The 26,730-nt window shown below is 45.4% G+C and overlaps 1 protein-coding gene across 7 annotated transcripts in view; it reads right to left on the reverse strand.

Annotated features, from left to right (window-relative positions):
* Positions 1–2,650: 2,650 nt before the first annotated feature.
* Positions 2,651–26,730, reverse strand: part of ELAVL3 (ELAV like RNA binding protein 3) — a 95,808-nt gene continuing 71,728 nt past the window's right edge. For 5 of the 7 annotated variants that reach the window (XM_063931227.1, XM_063931226.1, XM_063931231.1 and 2 more), the window contains exon 6: positions 2,651–6,234. In XM_063931227.1, the coding sequence (XP_063787297.1) occupies positions 5,886–6,234 (349 nt within the window). In that variant the 3' untranslated portion in view covers positions 2,651–5,885. The remainder of the gene's footprint in view (positions 6,235–26,730) is intronic. The other 2 variants (XM_063931228.1, XM_063931232.1) reach the window with 1 other exon arrangement.

Raw genomic sequence — 26,730 nt, forward strand, 5'->3', positions numbered from 1 at the left:
GGGCTCTTTTGCGCTCGCCCCCCCTGCCAGCATTCCAGCGGTTGGTATCCCGACGCCGGTATGCTGGGCGCCAGTATCTCATAGTACACCCCTTAATTTATGTATCCAATAATTTTCTCATACATAATTTTCTGTACCTATCGCAGACGCATGCAGTCGATTTAATACACTCAATGCCTATCAGAGACAAACCTTAAGGATTCTTCCCATGATGTTCAACAAAATGTCTCGAAAGGCCATGTGCACAGAATCCTTTTAAGATATTCCTGCTAAGTTCCAGGAATCTAATCTTGAGACATCTAGTGGTTCTCCCCACGTACACCCTGTTGCAATTGCAAATCAGCACATATACCACATATGCTGTCCTGCAATTGATTAGGGACTTGATCTCAAAAGTCTCATCTTCTGTAGGTGACTTAAAATAATGGGGCAGATGTATTAAGTCTGGAGAAGTGATAGAGCAGTGATAAGTGGAAGGTTATAAAGCACCAGCCAATCATTACAGGTTTGAAAAATGACAGGAGCTGATTGGCTGGTACATTATCACCTTCCACTTATCACTGCTTTATCACTTCTCCAGGATTAATACATCTTGCCCAATGTGTGTTATTCCTAATATATGAGCAACTTATACAAGATGAGAAGCCACATTTCGATCTATCCGATAGCCATTGAGATGCCATGCTTGTATGTTCTAGGTTTCTCTTATTTACAGAAAAACTTGGCGTTAACATGCTTTGGTGACTATCTGCTTTTTAAAAAATTACCGATGGTTTGTCAAGAATGCGGGTGTTAATGAGAGTGTCTGTATGGAGGATAGCATGGTTCTTAATTATAATATTTTTTATTTTCTTTGAAGCTGTATTATATTTAGAAATAAAAATAGGTTGATCAAGATTCAGGGATGCAGTTTTTTCCCTTATATACCGAAAGATCATCCCTCACTAAACACCTAGCTTCCTGAACCGCGGATTCTAATAGATTTTCTGGGTATACTTTATTTCAAATGTGTTATCATTAGTACAGTTCCTCAATTCCTGCTGATTCTTCTTTGTTGTCCATGGGGTATATTTGTGATCCACAGCGTATGATGGGAGCTCTCGTAATGTAAAAAATTATACCGATCCACTTCCTTCCTGTATGTTTGAGTAATGATCTACCCTTGTTCAATGGTAAGCAATATATCACAGAAAGAAATACTATTTCTCTGTATAGAGATCATGGAGGTGAGGTTACAATTATATGTGTTGAAATAATGGTAAACTCAAAAATAAATCATCTATATACCGGCCATAGAAGATGAGGTCCATGCCCAAGTTCCTCCCCCAAATGTGCGTGTCCTCAAACACACCCATATAGATGTTGGTGAAACTGGGCGCGAACCTCGTTCCCATAGCGGTCCCAAGTGTCTGTAAATAATAAACATGATTAAAAATAAAATAATTATGTGTTAGTAAGTATAAATGAAATGGAGTCTACAATAAATCTACTAAGGACCTCGGATAATTTGGCTGATTTAGCCAAACATTGTTCCACTATCTCCAGGCCTCTCTCATGGGGTATGTTATAATAAAACGCCTGGGCATCACTAGTTGTAAAGAAATATGACTCCTTCTATTTTATTCTTGCGATTTGATTCAGAAAAGTGGTAGTGTCCTTAATATGTGATCGTTGTGAAACCGCAAATGGTTGCAAAAAATATTCAACAATGTGACAAATTAGCAGTGAGGGACACACAACACCAGAAATAATAGATCTCCCAGGGGGATGGACACAGGATGGCAACTACAGGGCAGGATCCAACAGGGCATGGGAGTAGGACTAGCAGGGACAACGCACAGAGGACTGAGGCAGGATACAGAAATGCAGGTACAGAGAGACAGGGAATCAGAACTCAGGAACAGACAGACTGGGAACTGTACAGGGTACAGCAACCATGTGACAAGCTCACTAGGTGCAGGAACTATGGAATATCACCGGCACCAGGAACTGGCCAGAATCCCTAATGAAAGGGAGCCAGACCAATCACAAGAGACATCAGGCTGGAGTAAGGTAACTAGGCATTCCAAACAGGTGTTCTGCTGCATGTATCAGCCAGCATCCTAGCTGTTAGGAGATAGCCAGAATACATACAGGTATAAGTCGCAGCGGCGACTCATAACAGAAATAGAGTAGAAAGCATTAAAAGTCTTTTATAGCTGTCATCCTGGCATACACAGACTCAATGGTGACCTCAAATGAAAGGAAGCCCGTGAGATGCTATTTACCACCACAGGGATGGGATTGGAGTGTCTATTCTTTCTAATAATATGCCCCCTTAGTAGTTATTGTCTATAGGTTGTTATTGACCCCACAATAACATGCTATATATTTAAACTGGAACCAGTCATCTCCAATCTCATTCCAACTAATCAGCTGCTGTTAACAAGTACCAGCATCTCTCCCTGCACTTCCCACACCATGCCCATTTCTTGCCCTGACAATTTCAGACTCTCATGTGGACAAATGGTTGAACAGTTCACTATATACAATTTTTAATTTACAAACAAATGAGACAATATTGGAAATGCCCTTTCGCCCTTCCATGCTTCTTTCTTACCGTATCACACACACGCTGTCTCCCCCATTAATTCTAAATAATAAGAAACCATTTTTTATTAATAATTGTTTTTATTTCCTTTTTTTATGCGTTTTATTACTCAGTGCTCTCAGCTCAATGGATTTGAAACCAGCTTATAAAAAATGCACATTATTGTTTTTTTTTATTCGTGTTTTTTTATTTTTTTTAACAATGTTTCAACCCCCCCCCTTTCTTCATTCTTTAAATAAATTATCACCTTTTCCTTCAATGCTAATCAAGCCCCGTTTCCTCATTGGAGAAGGGCTTTGACGAAAAAAGAAAAAAAGAAAGCTTGTTTGCTTAGGCTCAACAAACATAAATATGCACATATTTATACCCACACAAATAAAGAATAAATACTTCGAAATAAGTTAAAAACAACAGTTTAAAAGATCTCGCCAGGTTTTCTTTTTTTATATTTTTTTGTTCATTTTTTTCTTTACATAAATGTCCTTTTATCCTTTTGTTGACTCTTCATTTTATTTTTAATTTGCAAGAGATCCTACAACATTCTACTAAACACGGTCAAAGAAACCACACAGAATCTAGAACACAAAGAACTAACTAAAAATGTGGGGTAGAAGAGTTTGTTCTCTACCTTATCCCAGCTACGTTATTTTTATTAGAAAATAAACACCAAAACAATATGATTAAATCATATTAAAAACACAGTAACTAGAGAAACGTCTGGGGAGTTAATCTAAAAAAAAACAAATTAAACAAAAAAAATACGATTCATAACAAAAGCTAACGTAACTAATAAACAACCAAATTTTCTCTAGCTATTTTTTTCCCTCTACACAATAATTCAATGCCAAGCTAATTTAATTTATATGTTATGAATATTTGCTCAGAATTAAGGCTGCAGTCCCACTTTCCATTTTCTTCAAGTTATGGTATAAGTATGCCTTCATTGAGAAAAAGCTCAAGCTCTCAGCTATCTAAAAGAAAAGTTAAATTTGTTGCTATAGAGCCGCCTGTCTTATAGCTATCAATTAAGATTTAACCGATTTGATTTTGTATTTTAAAAACATAAAGAAAAACAGGGTCAGATGTCAGATTAGACATTATTCTTGATGTTGCATTTTATTTTGTAGAGTCTTAAAGTTATCTACATTTTGGATTCAAAATCATAACCTACAGTACTATAGGAACATAGATGTACTGAAGTATTAGTTTATTTTAGTTTTATGTTCAGTTATGGGACACGGGTCATAGTCATTATTAGGATTACCCTACCCATTTCTATGGTTTTTCTTGTCTTAAAAGTCCACAATAATTATTTTTTGCAGGTTTGACTGTCCTGTAATGTGGAATGCATGCTGTAACTAAAATTTTGTTACTAAAGATAGGCAATGCTGAAAAATAAAAAGTGTGAAAGATTTACAATGATTTTTCTCTGTAAGTAGATAATCTTGGTGATTCCATTATTGCACTTGTAGGGAGTCTATTCCTCCAGATATTAATTGCTAATATCAGTTATATTAACCACTCAACAGCGCCTCCTCTTTTTTAGCCAAGAGCTAAGCTATTCCTTAATGTAAGGCATATAGTACAGTATAAAAGGCTTTCTGCTTGCTGAGATATTTATTTTTAACTTCAGAATTGTATTTTGCATTCATTAATGTTTTTTTATTTATTTATTTAAATGGAATTTTTTTTTAATGCGGCTGAAATATATATTTTTGCTGTAGATAAGTGGGTCTGAAGCTATAATTTCACCCAATCTTGACATTTGTTGTTAACCCAAAACCTGGCACAATATTCAATAATAATATTTAATAAAAACACACAAAGTTTAAGATTTCTCCGTCATGAGTAGGGATGTCATCTATGTTTAATTACCAAAACAGGGGCCACTGTGTAAAATATATAAAGACAGTCTGAATGAAAAGGCTTTAAACAAGTCCCAAAAATTGGGAATCCTTTTAACATATAAATATATTGCAGTTAAAATTTAAAATGCATCACGGATCAAGATTTTTATTTTTATTTTTGTCAAGCAACGATAACTTGGGGGTATTAAAAAAATGTGTATTATTGCAAGTTATGTATTTTTTTCTTTCTTAGCTTGCAGTAAATTCAACCGTTTGAATGAATGATCAGCTTTGTTCGTACACAAGATAGGATGTAGAAAAATGTTAATTACAAAAAAAAGTCCTTTTTAAGTTGACTAACTTAACATCATCGTGTTTGTCAACAATATGGCTAGGACAATGGTACAGGCAGAAGTCAAGGAATTCTTTTTAATGACCCCAAGTTATTTTTGCATGGCAGGTGCACTAGAATTCAATCTGGAAGCCACTAACATGGAAGGGGCTTTCCTAATTAAAAAAATGGTCTTGTAGTGGTACCCCGTAGTTGAATTAAAAGAGCAAATCTGTATGTATATATATATTTTTTTAAATGGACTCTTATAATTTGGGACAAGTGCGAAAGGCTTAAAATGCTCACTGGATTATTTTTTTTCTCCTTTTTTAAAAAAATAGATATTTTTTTTCTCTCTCTCTCTCTTGATTTTTCGGCCATCTCGTTTCTTCATTTATTACTCATTAGGAGAAGGGAGGATGTCGAGTGGTGAGGACATGGAGAAGAGAAAGAGGCAGTGAAAGGTGCTAAGCCAAGTGGCTGAAGGAACGGCAAGCCAGTTCACAGCCAAAAAAGTGAGAGAACCACAATTTCCTACATACGTAGCTTTCCGGGCTCTATACCCCCTGTACCAGCCATAGAAGTGCCAAGCTCTCCAGTTCTCCTCATCAGCCCTGAATTTGAACATCTCAATACCTTATATATGGGTCCTAGTCATTCTTCAAATCAGTGGTGCTGTCCAACCATGTATCTTCTGGTGACACCATGTTTTAAACATTAGTCAATAAAGTATCATGATTTGCATTGTGTATACCACTTCTAATAGTGCCTACTGTATTGGGCTTGGAAGTATCAGACTCCAAGACAAACCTTAGACATGCCTGAGTGGGCATTCTTATCAGTCCTATCAGTGATACACTACAACTCAACTGCACCATTATTGGTGGTACTAAGGTTTATGTGTTTTGAACCAAAAATAGAGGACGCTTAATCCTGTGTTGAACCCTTCAGTTACCAGGCTCTGTTCCACCATGTTCAGCCTCCGTGGTGGCAAATATCTGCTGTTGCCCAAGGTTTAGAGATACCCACCCTACTTCTACCCTCTCTCTCTTTCTTGTTCCCTCTTGCACCTCTTCCCGATCCTACCTCTCACTCTCTCCATTCAGTGCCCTCCCTTTCATGCTTTGTGCTGTTTACTGGTTTTAAATGAAACTTGCAAGACCCTGTCTCCCAGCCGGTATCCATTCAGACTGGCAATAGCCATGGCCGCCTCATCGTAGTTTGTCATCGTGACGAATCCAAAACCTTTGCACTTGTTCGTGGTGAAGTCCCGGATAACTTTGACATTCGTCACGGCACCGAATGGCCCAAACAGTTGCCACAGGACACTCTCATCGGCCTCTGGGGATAGGTTGTAGACAAATATGCACCAGCCAGCGGAGGTAGGACCAGTCAAGCTGACTCCGGCAAGGTTAGTAACACTGTCAATGGTGATAGGAGAGAACCTGGGAAGGAAAGAGAGCGGACTACATTGGGTGTAAGGAATAGGTCTGCTTGAGTGAGAAGGAGTTGAGCATTGGTAGGAAAGACAGAGAACATAATGAAATGCTCCACATAAAACATATACGGAAGTAGTAGACAGAGAAGAAGACATATTCATGTTAATGACACCGTGGGCCTAATTTAGGTCTTTGGTAATGTCATGCACCTAAATGTTTTGCTGGACAGCCAAGGTTTCTGCCAAGCAAGATGGCAACTTTTGTGATGAAGCAGAAATTTGCACAGGCTGGGGTATATTTACTAAGGTCCCGATTTTGACCGAGATGCCGTTTTTTCTTCAAAGTGTCATCTCGGTAATTTACTAAACTCAAATCACGGCAGTGATGAGGGCATTCGTATTTTTTGGGTAGTCCATGAAAATAATTACGAATGAATACACCATCGGTCAAAACGCGGCTGTTTAAGTATGAATCTCGGTCATTTACTAAGAAGTGCAAAGCAAAAAAAAATAAAACACTGCCGTGAAAAATTACAACTCGTAAAAAAGTGCTAAAAAAAAACAGACCTGCTTTTTTAATCCGTGATTGTATAGGCATGCAGGGATCCATGAGATCCGTGCATGTATATCAGTGGGAAGGGGTGGGAAAGTGGTTATTTTCTAAAAAAAAATTGCGTGGGGTCCCCCCTCCTAAGCATAACCAGCCTCGGGCTCTTTGAGCCGATCCTGGTTGCAGAAATATGGGGGAAAAATTGACAGGGGTTCCCCCATATTTAAGCAACCAGCATCGGGCTCTGCGCCTGGTCCTGGTTCCAAAAATACGGGGGACAAAAAGAGTAGGGGTCCCCCGTATTTTTAAAACCAGCACCGGGCTCCACTAGCTGGATAGATAATGCCACAGCCGGGGGTCACTTTTATATAGTGCCCTGCGGCCGTGGCATCAAATATCCAACTAGTCACCCCTGGCCGGGGTACCCTGGGGGAGTGGGGACCCCTTCAATCAAGGGGTCCCCCCCCCAGCCACCCAAGGGCCAGGGGTGAAGCCCGAGGCTGTCCCCCCCATCCAATTGGCTGCGGATGGGGGGCTGATAGCCTTTTGTGAAAAAGAAAAGATATTGTTTTTAGTAGCAGTACTACAAGGCCCAGCAAGCCTCCCCCGCATGCTGGTACTTGGAGAACCACAAGTACCAGCATGCGGCGGAAAAACGGGCCCGCTGGTACCTGTAGTACTACTACTAAAAAAATACCCAAAAAAAGACAAGACACACACACCTTGAAAGTAAAGATTTATTACATACATCCACACAAACATACAAACATACTTACCTATGGCCCCACGCAGGTCGGTCCTCGTCTCCAGTAGAATCCAAGGGGTACCTGTTGAATAAATTATACTCACCAGCTCCAGGGTCCCAGGCTCCTCGTAGCATCCATTTGTAATCCACGTACTTGAATAAAATAAAAAAACGGACACCCGAGCCACGCACTGAAAGGGGACCCATGTTTGCACATGGGTCCCCTTTCCCCGACTGCCAGAAACCCACTCTGACTTCTGTCTAAGTGGGTTTCTTCAGCCAATCAGGGAGCGCCACGTTGTAGCACCCTCCTGATCGGCTGTGTGCTCCTGTACTGACTGACAGGCGGCACACGGCAGTGTTTCAATGTAGCGCCTATGCGCTCCATTGTAACCAATGGTGGGAACTTTCTGCTCAGCGGTGAGGTCACTTTCGGTCAACCGCAGGGCAGAAAGTTCCCACCATTGGTTACAATGGAGCGCATAGGCGCTACATTGTAACACTGCCGTGTGCCGCCTGTCAGTCAGTACAGGAGCACACATCCGATCAGGAGGGTGCTACAACGTGGCGCTCCCTGATTGGCTGAAGAAACCCACTTAGACAGAAGTCAGAGTGGGTTTCTGGCAGTCGGGGAAAGGGGACCCATGTGCAAACATGGGTCCCCTTTCAGTGCGTGGCTCGGGTGTCCGTTTTTTTATTTTATTCAAGTACGTGGATTACAAATGGATGCTACGAGGAGCCTGGGACCCTGGAGCTGGTGAGTATAATTTATTCAACAGGTACCCCTTGGATTCTACTGGAGAAGAGGACCGACCTGCGTGGGGCCATAGGTAAGTATGTTTGTATGTTTGTGTGGATGTATGTAATAAATCTTTACTTTCAAGGTGTGTGTGTCTTGTCTTTTTTTGGGTATTTTTTTAGTAGTAGTACTACAGGTACCAGCGGGCCCGTTTTTCCGCCGCATGCTGGTACTTGTGGTTCTCCAAGTACCAGCATGCGGGGGAGGCTTGCTGGGCCTTGTAGTACTGCTACTAAAAACAATATCTTTTCATTTTCACAAAAGGCTATCAGCCCCCCATCCGCAGCCAATTGGATGGGGGGACAGCCTCGGGCTTCACCCCTGGCCCTTGGGTGGCTGGGGGGGGGGGACCCCTTGATTGAAGGAGTCCCCACTCCCCCAGGGTACCCCGGCCAGGGGTGACTAGTTGGATTTTTGATGCCACGGCCGCAGGGCACTATATAAAAGTGACCCCCGGCTGTGGCATTATCTGTCCAGCTAGTGGAGCCCGGTGCTGGTTTTAAAAAATACGGGGGACCCCTACGCTTTTTGTCCCCCGTATTTTTGGAACCAGGACCAGGCGCAGAGCCCGATGCTGGTTGCTTAAATATGGGGGAACCCATGTCATTTTTTTCCCCATATTTCTGCAACCAGGATCGGCTCAAAGAGCCCGAGGCTGGTTATGCTTAGGAGGGGGGACCCCACGCAATTTTTTTTTAAGTTTTACAGTGTTTATTTAAAAAAAAAAAAGAAAAAATGAACCCCAGCACGGATCACACAGATCCGGCCGAGATTCATTTTGAAAAAGTCGGCAGTGTTTTGCTAATCACTGCCGTAAAAAACAGAAAAAAAACACGAATGACATCGACATCGGAAAACCCGAAAAGGCCAAATACGGCAGCTTAGTAAATTAGTCGTAATCAATTCAAAAAGTTGCAATTTTACACTGTCGATGTCATTCGTGATTGAACTTTGACCTTTTTCTGAAAATTACGAATGTTAGTAAATATACCCCGCTGATGGGAAAGGCTGGTGTGGAGTGTTTCTCGCTAAGCATGCAGCATAAATACCGGTCTGTCTAGTTATTTTTGCAGAGCAAGATTGTTGAAATTAGATAAAATGTTGGAAATGTCCCATTTTGGGGGTGTATGTTGCAAAAGGGTACACACCATTTCCACTCTACAGAATGACTTGAAGTTTGCACCAGGGATGGACCAGTTTAGAACTCATCCTAGACGTTTAATGGGGACATTGGCTGGGAAGGGAGGACCCAGGCAAGTATGTTACCTCAATCCAACTCTAGGTTGGAGTTCTATGTGATGCTTTGTACACTGCACATCTTCTGATTTTTCCTAATGTCTACAAACCTGGGACATAACTCGTGTGCAGAGAATTGCCCTGGGAAGGCCAGGCATGATCACTAGCGCATAACCAAATCTATTCACCATGTGCATTGTGGAAGCTACTCCTAAGCACCGGAAAAGAGAGTAGCGAAGCAAAACATGGATCTCATTGTGAGGTGTACTGAGCTGATGGGGGATAAAAGATGGTAAGACAGCTGCACATGGTGTAAGAAAAAGGTGAATGGGCAGATAGGATTGCTGGTAAAGGCGGAGAGTACTGCAAAGGGAGGAGAACAGATTTGGTGGTAGAAAGGGCAAAGTGGACCACTGGGAAAGCAACAACACTTACTAGAATACCGGACATGATCCACAAGTGCCTCAATCACTGTGAGGAGCACTGCTAAACAATCTAAAGTATATTTTAATGCAGGAAGCAACGTGGGGAACACAATGGTAGTTTAGAACATTATAGACATGGTACATAAGAGTGTCTTACACGAAACCCTGAAACGGAACTTCCAACGTTCCAAACATTTCAGACATTATATCACCTACCCACAATTGCTGTTTTACCAACTACTAACACATTATAGATGTTTGTTTTAATGTATTCCAAATGGAAAAATCTAGGTGGAACGAGGAAGATTAGGCAGCAGATGAAGCAAGTACGATGAGAAAGGAATGACGATAATAGCTGATGGGCAGGGTGAAGATACAGAAAAGTATTGGTGGAAAGAGGACAGAAAGAGTCTTTCATGCAAATAGCAATGGTGTTTTACAACCCATCAGATATCAGTGCTCAAGGATCACACTACACTGCTAGAGCGGATTTCTGATTGGGTGCTATGGGTTACAGCACATCAGGGCACTTTGCACCATGTTAATAACTACCAGGGGTATCTCTCAGTGGTTCTCACCACGAGATTTAAAAGGGCAATGACATTAAATGCAAGACGTGCCTGCTTTTGCAATTAAATTATCGCCAGTTTAAATCCCACGGCCAGAACTGCTAACATGTGAGCCTTCCAGCGGCCAAGTCTTGCAGATGGGTAATGCTTGCTGATATACTCCTTTGCTACTGGTTTGTAATAAATGAACGGCACAGCGCCACCTTGTGATATACATTTTTTAAAGCGGAGGCAGGAATGGGACGTTTATGGTGGTGGGGTGGACAGCCTTCGCACAGCTGCCTGGCAGGAGAGGGAATGGCTGCGCTGGAGCTTCAGGGGCCATCACAAGTCCTGCCTGATCCGCATAAATATAACTTTGTATTTATATTATCTTAATGAACTCTGACCTCTGCTCTGAAGTGTCCTCAGTGAATCAACTAATATCACAGAGAAGAATCCGAAGGAGTTATATTTCCACGATGGCTGCTTACCACCATTGGTAACACACAGCAGTGACTAATCAATTTCCAGAGATTAGTGGTCTATTTACTAAGCCTTGAGTGGAGATAAATTGGATGGTGAAAAAGTACCAGACCATCAGCTTCTAATTGCCATGTAACAGGCTGGGTTTGAAAAAAATAAGATTTTACTCACCGGTAAATCTATTTCTCGTAGTCCGTAGTGGATGCTGGGACTCCGTAAGGACCATGGGGAATAGCGGCTCCGTAGGAGACTGGGCACAACTAAAGAAAGCTTTAGGACTACCTGGTGTGCACTGGCTCCTCCCTCTATGACCCTCCTCCAGACCTCAGTTAGGATACTGTGCCCGGAAGAGCTGACACAATAAGGAAGGATTTTAAATCCCGGGTAAGACTCATACCAGCCACACCAATCACACCGTATAACTCGTGATACTATACCCAGTTAACAGTATGAAATATAACTGAGCCTCTCAACAGATGGCTCAACAATAACCCTTTAGTTAAACAATAACTATTGTGACAAGAACACTGGGATAGTGTTTGAGGGCAGGTATATTTGTCCCAGGTTCTTGTCTTACATGTTTTAGAAAATGTTAACTTCTAGGAAAAATGCTTTTTGTTTTGTCTGAACCTTTTCAGTTTGCTGTAAAAGCTGGGAAAAGGCTCTGAGAGAGAGATAAGGCGAGTTCTAGACATTGGGCCCAGTTCGGGTCTTTGGCCTCACAGAGGGCTAATCAGGGTTTCAGCTGTGTAAGAGTGATATAGTGCTTCTAACCTGATTAGTATGGGCAGACTGCCTGGGAAGGCTGCAGGATCTGTGTGTGAGAGACACGCTTTCTGATGCAAGTAAGCTATACAGTATGTGCTGAAGAACTCTGTGTTTTGTTTAGTGACAGTTAGGAACATCTTATGTTTAGTTAGTGCCGGACAGGCAAGGTATTTTTATTTTGGGGTTTGTTTTATTTTCTGTTTCAATAAAACTGGCCGGGGTCAGTTGTACCAGAAACTGGACTTGTGTTGTTCCTCAGCTGCTGCGGGCTGCCATATTCCCCAGGAAAAGGCACCTTGCACCCCTACAGTGTTACAACTTGGTGGAGAATGCGAGCAGGCCGTTCTGCGCATAAGTGAAAGCAGCAGCTTTGTGAGGCCTGCAGAAAACGGTGGTTTATGCAGATACAGCCCAGTGTGAAGTTACTGAGACTCACCCCTGAGGGTTTGATATATGTCCTGGGTGAAAGCAGCTGCAAAGCCGCCTGAAAAATCTGTCGACATGGAGGATCTGCTTAAAGCCTTGCTGCAAGCTACAGCGGCTCAGCAGTAGGCCAACCGACAGCAGCAGGTGGCAATGGAGGAAAATTGGAGACTACAGCAGGTGGCAATGGAGGAAAATAAGAGACAACAGCAGGCAGTTGTTGATGAACTTTACAGGCAACAGCGTCAGGATAGAGAGGCCTTAACAGAAGTGGTGCAGAGACTTGCAGCTCGGGTTGGAGATGTGGCCGTCAGTGCTCCAACCAGCTCTAGTTCTATACGAGCCAGTCACTTCCTGCAGAAAATGACAGAGGCTGATGATGTGGAGGCCTATCTGACCACGTTTGAAAGGACTGCCGAGCGTGAGAACTGGCCAAAAGCACAGTGGGCCAGTCTGCTGGCACCTTTCCTGTCTGGTGAGCCCCAAAAAGCTTACTTTGATTTAAGCCCTGCTGAGGCTCGGGACTATGATAAACTAAAGACTGAGATCCTGACCCGCCTGGGAGTCACGCTGTCAGTACGAGCACAACGGGTGCACCGTTGGCTGTACGCCATGGAGAAGCCTCCGCGCTCCCAGATGCACGACCTTATTCAGCTAACAAAAAAATGGCTGCAGCCAGAGACATTAACTGGTCCCCAGATGGTGGAAAGAGTCGTCATGGACCGCTACTTGAGATCTTTGCCCATGGTCCTGCGCAAGTGGGTGAGCCATGGAAACCCGGGTACTGCTGACCAATTAGTGGACATGGTAGAGAGGTATTTGGCAGCAGAGGAACTACTGATGACCACCCAGCAACCCATAGGTCCTCGACAGCGCCCTTCAGTAAAGACTGGTAAGACTGTTCCGTGGGAAAACGTTGCTGGGCGGTTAAGAGAACGCAAGGCTGGAGAGACTGTAAACACTGGCCCTGGAAACAGGCCAATGGGGCTAGAACGGTCTATGCTGCCCAAATGGGTTGATAATCGTGTGGTTAAATGTTTTAGGTGTGGTATGCCAGGTCATGTTATTGCCAATTGCCCAGTCACGCAAGAACCCATGCAATGTGATGCTGCCTTTGAATGTCGCAGAATGTCTTTCTTTGCTAGGTTAGCTTGTACTGTGGTACCTTCACCTGAGCTGGAAAAACAAATGTGTGATGTGTTCTTAGAAGGTAACCGGGTAGAGGCCTTGCTAGATTCAGGAAGTTTAGTTACCCTCGTGAAAGCTGGGTTAGTGAACCCCTTAAAGGTCCAGCAAATACCTATTGGGGTAACTTGCATACATGGGGATACCCAACATTATGCCACTGCTGAGGTGAATATAGAAACTTGTTGTGGGTCAGCAATGGTTAAAGTGGGACTGGTCCCTACCTTGGTGCATGAGGCCATAATAGGGAGGGATTTTCCTCATTTTTGGAAACTGTGGGAATCACGGTTATCAACAGATGTGAGAAGTAAAAAGCCAGTTGATAATACCGGTGATTTTATGGATGTACGTGGGTCTTCGGAACTTTCTGGCCCTTTGCCTTTTGCTAGTTTGGCTGGGGAAGTGACAGATGGGGAGTCCAGTGAGGACCCTCTTGCCGGGAACAGAGACATAGTAGTTAGAACTGAAAGCGTGCCTGACCTGGAGGTAAAGAAGGATCTGTTTGCGTCTGAACAGTTAAAGGATCCTACCTTAATAAAGGCTAGAGAGAATGTTAAGATTGTTAATGGGGAACCTGTGGTACCAGGTGACAGGGTTACGTATCCCCACATGGCCATCTGTAATGAGCTCTTGTACCACATTGTCAAAAGGGGTGAGGATGTGGTGGAACAGCTGGTAGTTCCCCAGCCTTATCGGAGAACGGTACTAGATTTAGCTCATAGTCACGTTACCGCAGGACATTTAGGGGCAGAAAAAACCACTGAAAGAGTTTTACAAAGGTTCTTTTGGCCAGGGGTTTATAAAGAAGTGTCTGAATATTGTTCTTCCTGTCCTGAATGCCAGTATCATGCCCCTAGACCCCATTTCAGGAGCCCACTAGTTCCCATGCCTATTATTATAGAGGTCCCGTTTGACAGAATAGCCATGGATCTCGTGGGGCCCTTGTTAAAGTCTGCTCGGGGCCATCAGTATATCCTGGTAATTATGGACTATGCCACTCGATATCCTGAGGCTGTCCCTTTACGCACTATCACAACCAAGGCGATAGCTAGGGAGCTGGTGCAGGTATTTAGTAGAGTGGGAATACCAAAAGAAATTTTGACTGACCAAGGTACTCCATTTATGTCAAGGATCATGAAAGAATTGTGCAAGTTATTTAAGGTCACTCACCTCAGGACGTCCATCTACCATCCCCAAACTGACGGGTTGGTGGAAAGGTTTAATAAAACATTAAAAAGTATGTTAAAAAAGGTTGTTGAGAGAGATGGGAAAAACTGGGATTGTTTGTTGCCCTACTTGTTAATGGCCATCAGAGAAGTCCCTCAGTCCTCTACGGGGTTTTCTCCATTTGATTTGTTGTATGGTAGACACCCCAGAGGGCTGTTGGATATTGCCAAAGAGACGTGGGAAGGACAGCCCACTCCTTATAGAAGCGTTATTGAGCATGTAACACAAATGCAGGATAGGATTGCAGCCGTGGTACCTGTTGTCAGAGAGCACATGGAACAGGCCCAAAGTGCTCAACAGAGGGTCTATAACCGGAGTGCCAAGATACGGGAATTTGCTCCTGGAGATAGAGTTCTTGTTTTGGTACCCACTGTGGAAAGCAAATTCCTAGCTAAATGGCAGGGTCCATTTGAGATTAGGGAAAAAGTGAATGAGGTTAATTACAAAGTATACCAGCCGGGAAAGAGAAAACCCGAACAGATCTACCATGTTAACTTAATCAAACCCTGGAAAGATAGGTTGTCTCTGTCAGCGGAGCCTTGCCCGTCGGTGTCTTCACCCCGGTTGCTTCCCGCAGTGAAGGTGTCAGAGACATTATCAGCTGATCAGAACAATCAGGTTAAAGAATTTCTCATCCAAAATAGGGAGGTATTTTCAGAGCTGCCTGGCCGAACGACCATAATAAAACATGACATTGTCACAGAACCAGGGGTCAGGGTTCATTTAAAGCCATATAGGATTCCTGAAGCTCAGCGAGAAGCTATTTCTAAGGAAGTTAAAACCATGTTAGAACTTGGAGTCATAGAGGAGTCTAACAGTGAGTGGTCCAGTCCCATAGTGCTCATCCCGAAGCCCGACGGTAGCATACGCTTCTGTAATGACTTTCGTAAGTTAAATGAGGTGTCCAAGTTTGACGCATACCCCATGCCCCGTGTGGATGAGCTTGTAGAAAGGCTGGGAACAGCCAGGTTTCTCACCACATTGGACCTGACCAAAGGTTACTGGCAAATACCTTTATCTGATAGCGCCAAAGAAAAAACAGCCTTTTCGGTTCCGGAGGGGCTGTACCAGTATAAGATGTTACCCTTTGGGTTGCATGGGGCTCCAGCAACCTTTCAACGGGCGATGGATAAAATTTTGAGGCCCCATAGAAAATATGCAGCTGCCTATTTGGATGATGTGGTAATTCACAGTACAGACTGGGGGTCCCATTTGGTTAAAGTACAAGCAGTACTGGACTCAATCAGAGAGGCAGGGTTAACTGCTAACCCAAAGAAGTGCTGCCTCGCAATGGAGGAGGTCAAATACTTGGGCTTCACCATAGGCAGAGGTCTGATTAGGCCCCAATTGAATAAAGTTGATGCTATTCAAAACTGGCCTCGTCCAGTGAATAAAAAACAGGTAAGGGCTTTTTTGGGAATTACTGGGTACTATAGACGGTTTATTCCTAATTTTGCGACCACAGCGGTGCCGTTATCAGACCTTACCAAAGGGAAGCAGTCAAATGTGGTGAAATGGAACCCTGATGCAGAAAAGGCGTTCCAAGCATTAAAAGTGGCTTTGTATTCACAACCGGTGTTGATAACACCAGATTTTTCAAAAGAATTTGTGGTACAGACAGATGCCTCAGAGGTAGGGATAGGTGCTGTGCTGTCCCAAACCAGAGATGGGGACGAACACCCTATCATTTATTTGAGTAGGAAACTCAATGAGCATGAAAAAAGGTATGCCATTGTGGAAAAGGAGGCTTTGGCCATTAAGTGGGCACTAGATACCTTGAGATATTACCTCTTGGGTAGACAATTCAGACTAGTGACAGACCATGCCCCTTTAAAATGGATGTATGTAAATAGAGGCAAGAATGCTCGTGTAACTAGATGGTTTCTAGCGTTGCAGGACTTTAAGTTTACTGTCGAACATAGACCGGGAACACAATTGGCCAACGCAGATGCATTGTCTCGCATCTTCTGTTTGGGGGCTACAAGTGTTCCGGCCCCTAGGTCGAAACAGGGGAGGGGGATATGTGACAAGAACACTGGGATAGTGTTTGAGGGCAGGTATATTTGTCCCAGGTTCTTGTCTTACATGTTTTAGAAAATGTTAACTTCTAGGAAAAATGCTTTTTGTTTTGTCTGAACCTTTTCAGTTTGCTGTAAAAGCTGGGAAAAGGCTCTGAGAGAGAGATAAGGCGAGTTCTAGACATTGGGCCCAGTTCGGGTCTTTGGCCTCACAGAGGGCTAATCAGGGTTTCAGCTGTGTAAGAGTGATATAGTGCTTCTAACCTGATTAGTATGGGCAGACTGCCTGGGAAGGCTGCAGGATCTGTGTGTGAGAGACACGCTTTCTGATGCAAGTAAGCTATACAGTATGTGCTGAAGAACTCTGTGTTTTGTTTAGTGACAGTTAGGAACATCTTATGTTTAGTTAGTGCCGGACAGGCAAGGTATTTTTATTTTGGGGTTTGTTTTATTTTCTGTTTCAATAAAACTGGCCGGGGTCAGTTGTACCAGAAACTGGACTTGTGTTGTTCCTCAGCTGCTGCGGGCTGCCATATTCCCCAGGAAAAGGCACCTTGCACCCCTACAGTGTTACACTATATACAAGTATTGCAGACAATCCGCACTTGGGATGGGCGCCCACCATCCACTACGGACTACGAGAAATAGATTTACCGGTGAGTAAAATCTTATTTTCTCTGACGTCCTAAGTGGATGCTGGGACTCCGTAAGGACCATGGGGATTATACCAAAGCTCCCAAACGGGCGGGAGAGTGCGGATGACTCTGCAGCACCGAATGAGCAAACTCTAGGTCCTCCTCAGCCAGGGTATCAAACTTGTAGACTCTTGCAAAAGTGTTTGAACCCGACCAAGTAACAACACGGCAAAGATGTAAAGCCGAGACCCCTCGGGCAGCCGCCCAAGAAGAGCCTCTTTCCTCGTGGAATGGGCTTTTACAGATTTGGTGCGGCAGTCCAGCCGCAGAATGTGCAAGTTGAATCGTGCCACAGATCCAGCGAGCAATAGTCTGCTTAGAAGCAGGAGCACCCAGCTTGTTGGGTGCATACAGGATAAATAGCGAGTCAGTTTTCCTGACTCCAGCCGTCCTGGAAACATATATTTTCAGGGCCCTGACTGCGTCCAGTAACTTGGAGTCCTCCAAGTCCCAAGTAGCCGCAGGCACCACAATAGGTTGGTTCACATGAAAAACTGATACCACCTTAGGAAGGAATTGGGAACGAGTCCTCAATTCCGCCCTATACATATAAAAAAATTTGATAAGGGCTTTTGCATGACAAAGCCGCCAATTCTGACACACGCCTGGCCGACGCCAAGGCCAACAGCATGACCATTTTCCACGTGAGGTATTTTAGCTCCACGGATTTAAGTGGCTCAACCCAATAAGACTTCAGGAAATCCAACACCACGTTGAGATCCCACGGTGCCCTTGGAGGCACAAACGGGGGCTGACTGTGCAGCACTCCCTTAACAAAAGTCTGAACTTCAGGCAGTGAAGCCAGTTCTATTTTGGAAGAAAATCGATAGAGCCGAAATCTGGACCTTAATGGAACCCAATTTTAGGCCCATAGTCACCCCTGACTGTAGGAAGTGCAGAAATCGACCTAGCTGAAATTCCTCCGTTGGGGCCTTCCTGGCCTCACAGCACGCAACATATTTCCGCCATATGCGGTGATAATGGTTTGCAGTCACTTCTTTCCTAGCTTTAGTTAGCGTAGGGATAACTTCCTCCGGAATGCCCTTTTCCTTCAGGATCCGGCGTTTAACCGCCATGCCGTCAAACGCAGCCGCGGTACGTCTTGGAACAGACAGGCCCCCTGCTGCAGCAGGTCCTGTCTGAGCGGCAGAGGCCATGGGTCCTCTGAGATCATTTCTTGGAGTTCTGGGTACCAAGTTCTTCTTGGCCAATCCGGAACAATGAGTATAGTTCTTACTCCTCTCCTTCTTATTATTCTCATTACCCTGGGTATGAGAGGCAGAGAAGGGAACACATACACCGACTGGTACACCCACGGTGTTACCAGAGCGTCCACAGCTATCGCCTGAGGGTCCCTTGACCTGGCGCAATATCTTTTTAGCTTTTTGTTGAGGCGGGACGCCATCATGTCCACCTGTGGCCTTTCCCAACGGTGTACAATCATTTGGAAGACTTCTGGATGAAGTCCCCACTCTCCCGGGTGGAGGTCGTGTCTGCTGAGAAAGTCTGCTTCCCAGTTGTCCACTCCGGGAATGAACACTGCTGACAGTGCTAACACATGATTTTCCGCCCATCGGAGAATCCTTGTGGCTTCTGCCATCGCCATCCTGCTTCTTGTGCCGCCCTGTCGGTTTACATGAGCGACCGCCGTGATGTTGTCTGACTGGATCAGCACCGGCCGGTGTTGAAGCAGGGGTCTAGCCTGACTTAGGGCATTGTAAATGGCCCTTAGTTCCAGAATATTTATGTGTAGGGAGTCTCCTGACTTGTCCTTGGAAGTTTCTTCCCTGTGTGACTGCCCCCCAGCCTCGAAGGCTGGCATCCGTGGTCACCAGGACCCAGTCCTGTATGCCGAATTAGCGGCCCTCTAGAAGATGAGCACTCTGCAGCCACCACAACAGCGACACCCTGGCCCTTGGAGACAGGGTTATCCGCCGATGCATCTGAAGATGCGACCCGGACCACTTGTCCAACAGATCCCACTGGAAGATCCTTGCATGGAACCTGCCGAATGGAATTTCTTCATAAGAAGCTACCATCTTTCCCAGGGCTCGCGTGCATTGATGCACCGACACCTGTATTTGTATTAGGAGGTCTCTGTCTAGAGACGACAACTCCTTGGACTTCTCCTCCGGGAGAAACCCTTTTTTCTTGTTCTGTGTCCAGAACCATACCCAGGAACAGTAGACGCGTCGTAGGAACCAGCTGCGACTTTGGAATATTCAGAATTCAGCCGTGCTGTTGTAGCACTTCCCGAGATAGTGCTACTCCGACGAACAACTGCTCCCTGGACCTCGTCTTTATAAGGAGATCGTCCAAGTACGGGATAATTATTTCGGCCATTACCTTGGTAAATACCCTCGGTGCCGGGGACAGACCAAAGGCAACGTCTGGAATTGGTAATGACAATCCTGTACCACAATTTTGAGGTACTCCTGGTGAGGAGGGTAAATAGGGACATGCAGGTAAGCATCCTTGATGTCCAGTGATACCATGAAATTCCCTTCGTCCAGGCTTGCAATAATCGCCCTGAGCGATTCCATTTTGAACTTGAACCTTCGTATATAAATGTTCAAGGATTTCAATTTTAGAATGGGTCTCACCGAACCGTCTGGTTTCGGTACCACAAACATTTTGGAATAGTAACCCCGGCCTTGTTGAAGGAGGGGTACCTTGATTTCACCTGCTGGAAGTACAGCTTGTGAATTGCCGCCAGTACTACCTCCCTTTCTCCGAGGGCAGCAGGCAAGGCTGATGTGAGGTAACGGCGAGGGGGAGTCGCCTCGAACTCCAGCTTGTATCCCTGTGATACTACTTGCAGAACCTAGGGATCCACCTGTGGGCAAGCCCACTGGTCCCTGAAGTTCCCGAGACGCGCTCCCACCGCACCTGTCTCCACCTGTGGAGCCCCAGCGTCATGCGGTGGACTCAGAGGAAGCGGGGGAAGATTTTTGATCCTGGGAACTGGCTGTCTGGTGCAGCTTTTTCCTTCTTCCCTTGTCTCTGTGCAGAAAGGAAGCGCCTTTGACCCGCTTGCTTTTCTGAAGCCGAAAGGACTGTACCTGAAAATACGGTGCTTTCTTAGGCTGTGAGGAAACCTGAGGTAAAAAATTTTCTTCCCAGCTGTTGCTGTGGATACGAGGTCCCAGAGACCATCCCCAAACAATTCCTCACCCTTATAAGGCAGAATCTCCATGTGCCTTTTAAAGTCAGCATCACCTGTCCACTGCCGGGTCTCTAATACCCTCCTGGCAGAATGGACATTGCATTAATTCTGGATGCCAGCCGGCAAATATCCCTCTGTGCATCCCTCATATATAAGACAACGTCTTTAATATGCTCTATGTTAGCAAAATATTATCCCTGTCTAGGGTATTAATATTATCTGACAGGGTATCAGACCACGCTGCAGCAGCACTATTCATGCTGAGGCAATTGCAGGTCTCAGTATAGTACTTGAGTGTGTATATACAGACTTCAGGATTGTTAGGCGCCGGGGTCCGCTCGGCCGTGCGGCCCGGCGCCTAGCAACCAGGGACGCCGTGCGCGTTCAGCCGCCGGCTCCCTGGCAACGCTAAGACGCCAGGCGCACGGAGCCGCTCTGACCTTAGCAACGGGGACGCCACGTTCAGCCGCGTTCCCCGTTGCTGGGTCTATTCTCATTACCCTGATTATGTGCTGGCCGTGCAGCATGCAAGCTGCACGGCATTTCTATTTGATTGTCCTGTCTGGATCTTGATTGGAGGGTGCCTGAATAAAGGCACCCTCAGGACTTCTTACAGACGCCGGTGATAGCTTCCTGTTTGCTTGTGTCTGCTGCAGAGAGTTCCCAGTCCCGGTCCTTTTGGTTGTTCCTGTCCTCAGAGATCCTGTACTCGGAAGTTACCATCCGTTCCTGGAGTCTGACCGAGCACCTTTAACATCTGGTGGTGTCGTGAGTCGCGGCGCAGCCGTGTGTTGCGGCTTGTCCGCTTCTGTTTATTATTTTGTTTAATTGTGTTCTGGAGCTTTGCGGAGGATTCCGCTTCCACAGATCCACTCTGGTGTCCGGCGGTGCCGGATAGGAGTGTCGGATCAGTGGATCTTTGGTTGTCCTTTTTCCTGGCGGCTAGTCCGCACATACCTTTTGATTTAGTTAGTTAGCTTGTAACCCCTGGCCTGGTTGCTTAGTCAGAGGGCCCCTTGTTATCACCCTGTCTCGGACTTCCCCTTGTCTCCCTTTAAGACCTGCGGGGGCATCGGGGTTGGGCAGACATAATCCGCCCTTCGAACGCGGCTGCCATGGGCTCAAGCAACCATAGTCTCGCAGGGGATTTCTGATTACACGGGCGAGACAACGGAGTTAGGGCGCCAGGGGTTACTAGGCTATCCAGCTCCCACAACCAGCTTGTTTTCCTGTACTCAGATCCCTGCCATAAGATCTCCTCCGGTCTGGAGTACAGGAATCATAACAAGGATAGCCTCCTGCTTTTTATCAGCAGGCTCCTTCAAAGTGGCCGTATACTAAGACGGCAGTGCCACCTTTTTTAACAAACGTGTGAGCGCCTTATCCACCCTAGGGGATATCTCCCAACGTGACCTATCCTCTGGCGGGAAAGGGTACGCCATCAGTAACTTTTTAGAAATTACCAGTTTCTTATCGGGGGAACCCACGCTTCTTTACATTTTTCATTGCCGAGATCATGCAACGGATGTTCCTAGTGGATTGTGTATATGTCTCAACCCCGTCGACACTGGAGTCAGACTCCGTGTCGACATCTGTGTCTGCCATCTGAGGTAACGGGCGTTTTTTGAGCCCCTGATGGCCTTTGAGACGCCTGGGCAGGCGCGGGCTGAGAAGCCGGCTGTCCCACAGCTGTTATGTCATCCAGCCTATTATGTAAGGAGTGGACATTGTCGGTTAATACCTTCCACCTATCCATCCACTCTGGTGTCGGCCCCACAGGGGGCGACATCCCATTTATCGGCCTCTGCTCCGCCTCCACGTAACCTTCCTCATCCAACATGTCGACACAGCCGTACCGACACACCGCACACACACAGGGAATGCTCTGACTGAGGACAGGACCCCACAAAGTCCTTTGGGGAGACAGAGAGAGAGTATGCCAGCACACACCAGAGCGCTATATAATGCAGGGATTAACACTATAACTGAGTGATTTTTCCCCCAATAGCTGCTTGTATACACATATTGCGCCTAAATTTAGTGCCCCCCCTCTCTTTTTAACCCTTTGAGCCTGAAAACTACAGGGGAGAGCCTGGGGAGCTCTCTTCCAGCTGCACTGTGATGAAAAAATGGCGCCAGTGTGCTGAGGGAGATAGCCCCGCCCCTTTTTCGGCGGACTTTTCTCCCACTTTTTTATGGATTCTGGCAGGGGTATTTATCACATATATAGCCTCTAGGACTATATATTGTGATTTTTTGCCAGCCAAGGTATTCATATTGCTGCTCAGGGCGCCCCCCCCCCAGCGCCCTGCACCCATCAGTGACCGGAGTGTGAGGTGTGCATGAGGAGCAATGGCGCACAGCTGCAGTGCTGTGCGCTACCTTGTTGAAGACCGAAGTCTTCTGCCGCCGATTTCCAGGACCATCTTCATGCTTCTGGCTCTGTAAGGGGGACGGCGGCGCGGCTCCGGGACCGAACGATCGAGGTCGGGTCCTGTGTTCGATCCCTCTGGAGCTAATGGTGTCCAGTAGCCTAAGAAGCCCAAACTATCTCCAGTCAGGTAGGTTCGCTTCTTCTCCCCTTAGTCCCTCGTAGCAGTGAGTCTGTTGCCAGCAGATCTCACTGAAAATAAAAAACCTAAAATATACTTTCTTTTCTAGGAGCTCAGGAGAGCCCCTAGTGTGCATCCAGCTCAGCCGGGCACAAGATTCTAACTGAGGTCTGGAGGAGGGTCATAGAGGGAGGAGCCAGTGCACACCAGGTAGTCCTAAAGCTTTCTTTAGTTGTGCCCAGTCTCCTGCGGAGCCGCTATTCCCCATGGTCCTTACGGAGTCCCAGCATCCACTTAGGACGTCAGAGAAATGACAGTTAGGAGCTGATTGGCTGGTATTTTATCTCCGTCCACTTTATCTCCATCCAAGGCTTAGTAAATAGACCCCTATGTAATTATTTTGTTCCTCCCTTGAGTGATACATGGTGGCCCTTATAAAGTTTTGCTGTAGGGTCACATATGTCTGGTTGCTCTCCTGCTATACAGCCTTTCTGTACTCATCCCTGCGATTGGTGCAGTCGCTCATGCTAATGGGCGAAGCTGAAATAGGCGTCTCACACTCCCCTATCTTTGGGTAAGGCTCCCGCACCCTGCTGCATGAACACTGGAACGGGAAAACGCTCCCTCTGCCTTTATCATTGCCAGGATCCTGTCATGTAGAACATGCAAAGAGACTGGTGCATGTTGCTGCAAATATCAGACATACGCCAAGGCCATGTAACCCAATCCGGTAACAGCCAGGAAGGTTGCTGCCAGTGTGATGACCCTGGCTGGCCCACATGTTGGTACGACACCTGGATTGATGATGGAGTCCGATTGGTTGCTATAGGTCACACGGCCTAGTGACACTGTCAGCACCATGTTAATATGAGGCCCTCCTATTTACCGCTGTACTTCATACAACACAAAACACAACACGACACAGACGTAAGAAAAGGACGATTACATGTCAGGGGAGGGTGCGGGCAAACGGAGATTAACCCCTTCCCCCAAAATAAGAAATAAAATCACACAGCAGCCAGAGAGTAGCAGATAACTAAGATGCCAGCCATGGATCTACGGAGCTGCGGATTAATGTACCGGGCAGAGAATATAACGTGATTCTATGCAGGTCGTGTCTAGTACCAGGTGCCAGCTTACACCATATGCACCTGCCTGTGGTGTGTGCTAATTACATACTGACTGCTGTATAATGCTATGTAGTATATATACCGTAAACTATAAGTAAGGCGCCCTACATTACCGGCTGTTCCACCATCAGAATACCTAGTACACACCTTCACCTCTTATGAAATGCATTGCTTTATCCTTCTGGGTCCGTTCTTAGATATTCAGCCATATATTGATTTAATGAGATAAACCAGACGTAGGCTACCTGTGGCACGCCAACTGCTGTGGAACTACAAATCCCAGCATGCCCGGACACAGTTTTTAGAACTCCTTAGGCCACAGTTTTAGCATTCCCTTACAGTAAAACTGTGGCAGGGGCATGCTGTGAAGTGTAGTTCCACAGTTGCAGCCGCTGCAGGTTGCCTGCTCCTGAGATAGACCCAACTCTACTGTCTTTCTTACATTGTATCCAAAGTCTCATGTCATATCCCGGGGGTACAGACATAAACGTATCTCACTGATTATATAAATACATGGATGAGAAGCACAGAAGGAACCCAGAAAAAAAAAAGATAAAACAATGCGCTAGGTAAAAGTTGCAGGGGACGCTGTCTGAGCAAATGGATTTAAGTTACCAGAAGCTGAAAAATCCTATTTCATGAAACCAGTGCAACTTACACACCAGGGGTGTGGTGCAGGAGATCTACAGTATTTAGGTCGTCAGTAAATAGGTGGACACCAAATGGTCTACAGGTACAAAAGATTGACAGCTAAAAGAATGACAGAGGTTAAGGTCGTCAGGTACAAAGGGTCGAGGTGACAATAGCCAACACACAAACAGTCGACACAAGTTTTGTTTGGTAATAAGTGACCACCATCAGCACAAATATACACCCTTGCAGGCTCACTTGGCTCGCCACGCTTCGGGCAAGGTTCCTCGGGCAAGGTTGGCTCGCAAGAGGTTACTATTCCCAATCGCAGTCCACATGGATAGCAAATCAAGCAAATGTTGAGAAAACATGTAAATAAACCCCAAGAAACACGTCAACCATTTGTGTGTCGACGATTGCCACGTCAACATTTTTTACCTGTCGGCCATATGGTGTTGACGTATTGACTGGTGACACTCACGCCACAGGGTTTATTTACTAAAGGTCAATTTCTATCAATTTAAAATCCTATCAATTTCAAATTCTATCACTTTCTATCAATTTGAAGGAAATCGATCAAAATCGATGTTGTGTTTCTGGGGCTAAAACACCCATTTACTAACATTTAAAAATGAATATCAACAATTGACCGTTAGTAAAAAGTGTGTTGAATCCCCTGAAACCCAACATCGATTTGCTGTAGATCGGCTTCTATCAATTTGAAATAGATAAATTCGACCTTTAGTAAATAACCGCTCGGGGATATGGCGCTCAGCAACCAATGTGCATGTGGTCTCTGAGGGGTCTATTCATGAAGCGGTGAAGAGTGGAGAAAAAGAGCAGTGGAGAAGTTGCCTATGGCAACCAATCAGCTTTGAAGGAAGCCTTTATCAAGCACATGCTATAAAATGTAAGGAAGATGCTGATTAGTTGCCATGAGCAACTTCTCCACTATTCTTTTTCTCAACTTTTTTCACTGCTTCGTGAATAGACCCCTGAACGTGATTTTGAACAGCGGTACATGTAGGTAATGTCTGATCTTCCTGACGTATAGATCCGCCAATATGGGGAATCAGGGGGTGCTTATGTCCACATCGAAATATGGGGGTAATTCCAAGTTGATCGCAGCAGGAAATTTTTTAGCAGTTGGGCAAAACCATGTGCACTGCAGGTGTGGCAGATATAACATTTGCAGAGAGAGTTAGATTTGGGTGGGTTATTTTATTTCTGTGCAGGGTAAATACTGGCTGCTTTATTTTTACACTGCAAATTAGATTGCAGATTGAACACACCACACCCAAATCTAACTCTCTCTGCACATGTTATATCTGCCTCCCCTGCAGTGCACATGGTTTTGCCTAATTGCTAACAGAATTCCTGCTGCGATCAACTTGGAATTACCCCCTATATATCTTATTGTTAGCTATGGGGCACAAACACTACATCAATAAATACGTCTTCATAGGCTGTAACACTACTGGGGACCCTCAATGTGTAATCAGCTACATAGGTGTAATGCCTGAGATTCACACTGATGGTGAATACGGAGCAGCCTGTTGTGGTGAAAGGTATCTCAGCCCGTTCATTAAGCCGCAGCGGCTAAGAATGGTGCAGAGGGGAGGTTCTGGGTCTTTTGTTTACCTCTTGACGCCATACGCCATGTTTATTAAAGAGTCCAGCCTGTGAGAGAAGGGACAGGAAGAGGGAGTGGAGTGTTAGTCACCGGGCAAGAATACAGGGTTGGGGACCATACTGCAGCTCTGGAGAGACACGAGGGGGAGAAGAGACCAAATCTTTATCCTGTTGACTGTATACATACATTTAACGCACATTCAGGTGACGTCACGTAGGTCATCTACTGGCTGTCTCTGTCCGTGAGTCGGCATCACAGACCCTGAGATCTGCCCAAATATAGTCCCTCAAAAGTTATAGTGGCCGCAA

This window comes from Pseudophryne corroboree, chromosome 6 (assembly GCF_028390025.1).
Source record: "Pseudophryne corroboree isolate aPseCor3 chromosome 6, aPseCor3.hap2, whole genome shotgun sequence".
Taxonomy (NCBI): Eukaryota; Metazoa; Chordata; class Amphibia; order Anura; family Myobatrachidae; genus Pseudophryne; species Pseudophryne corroboree.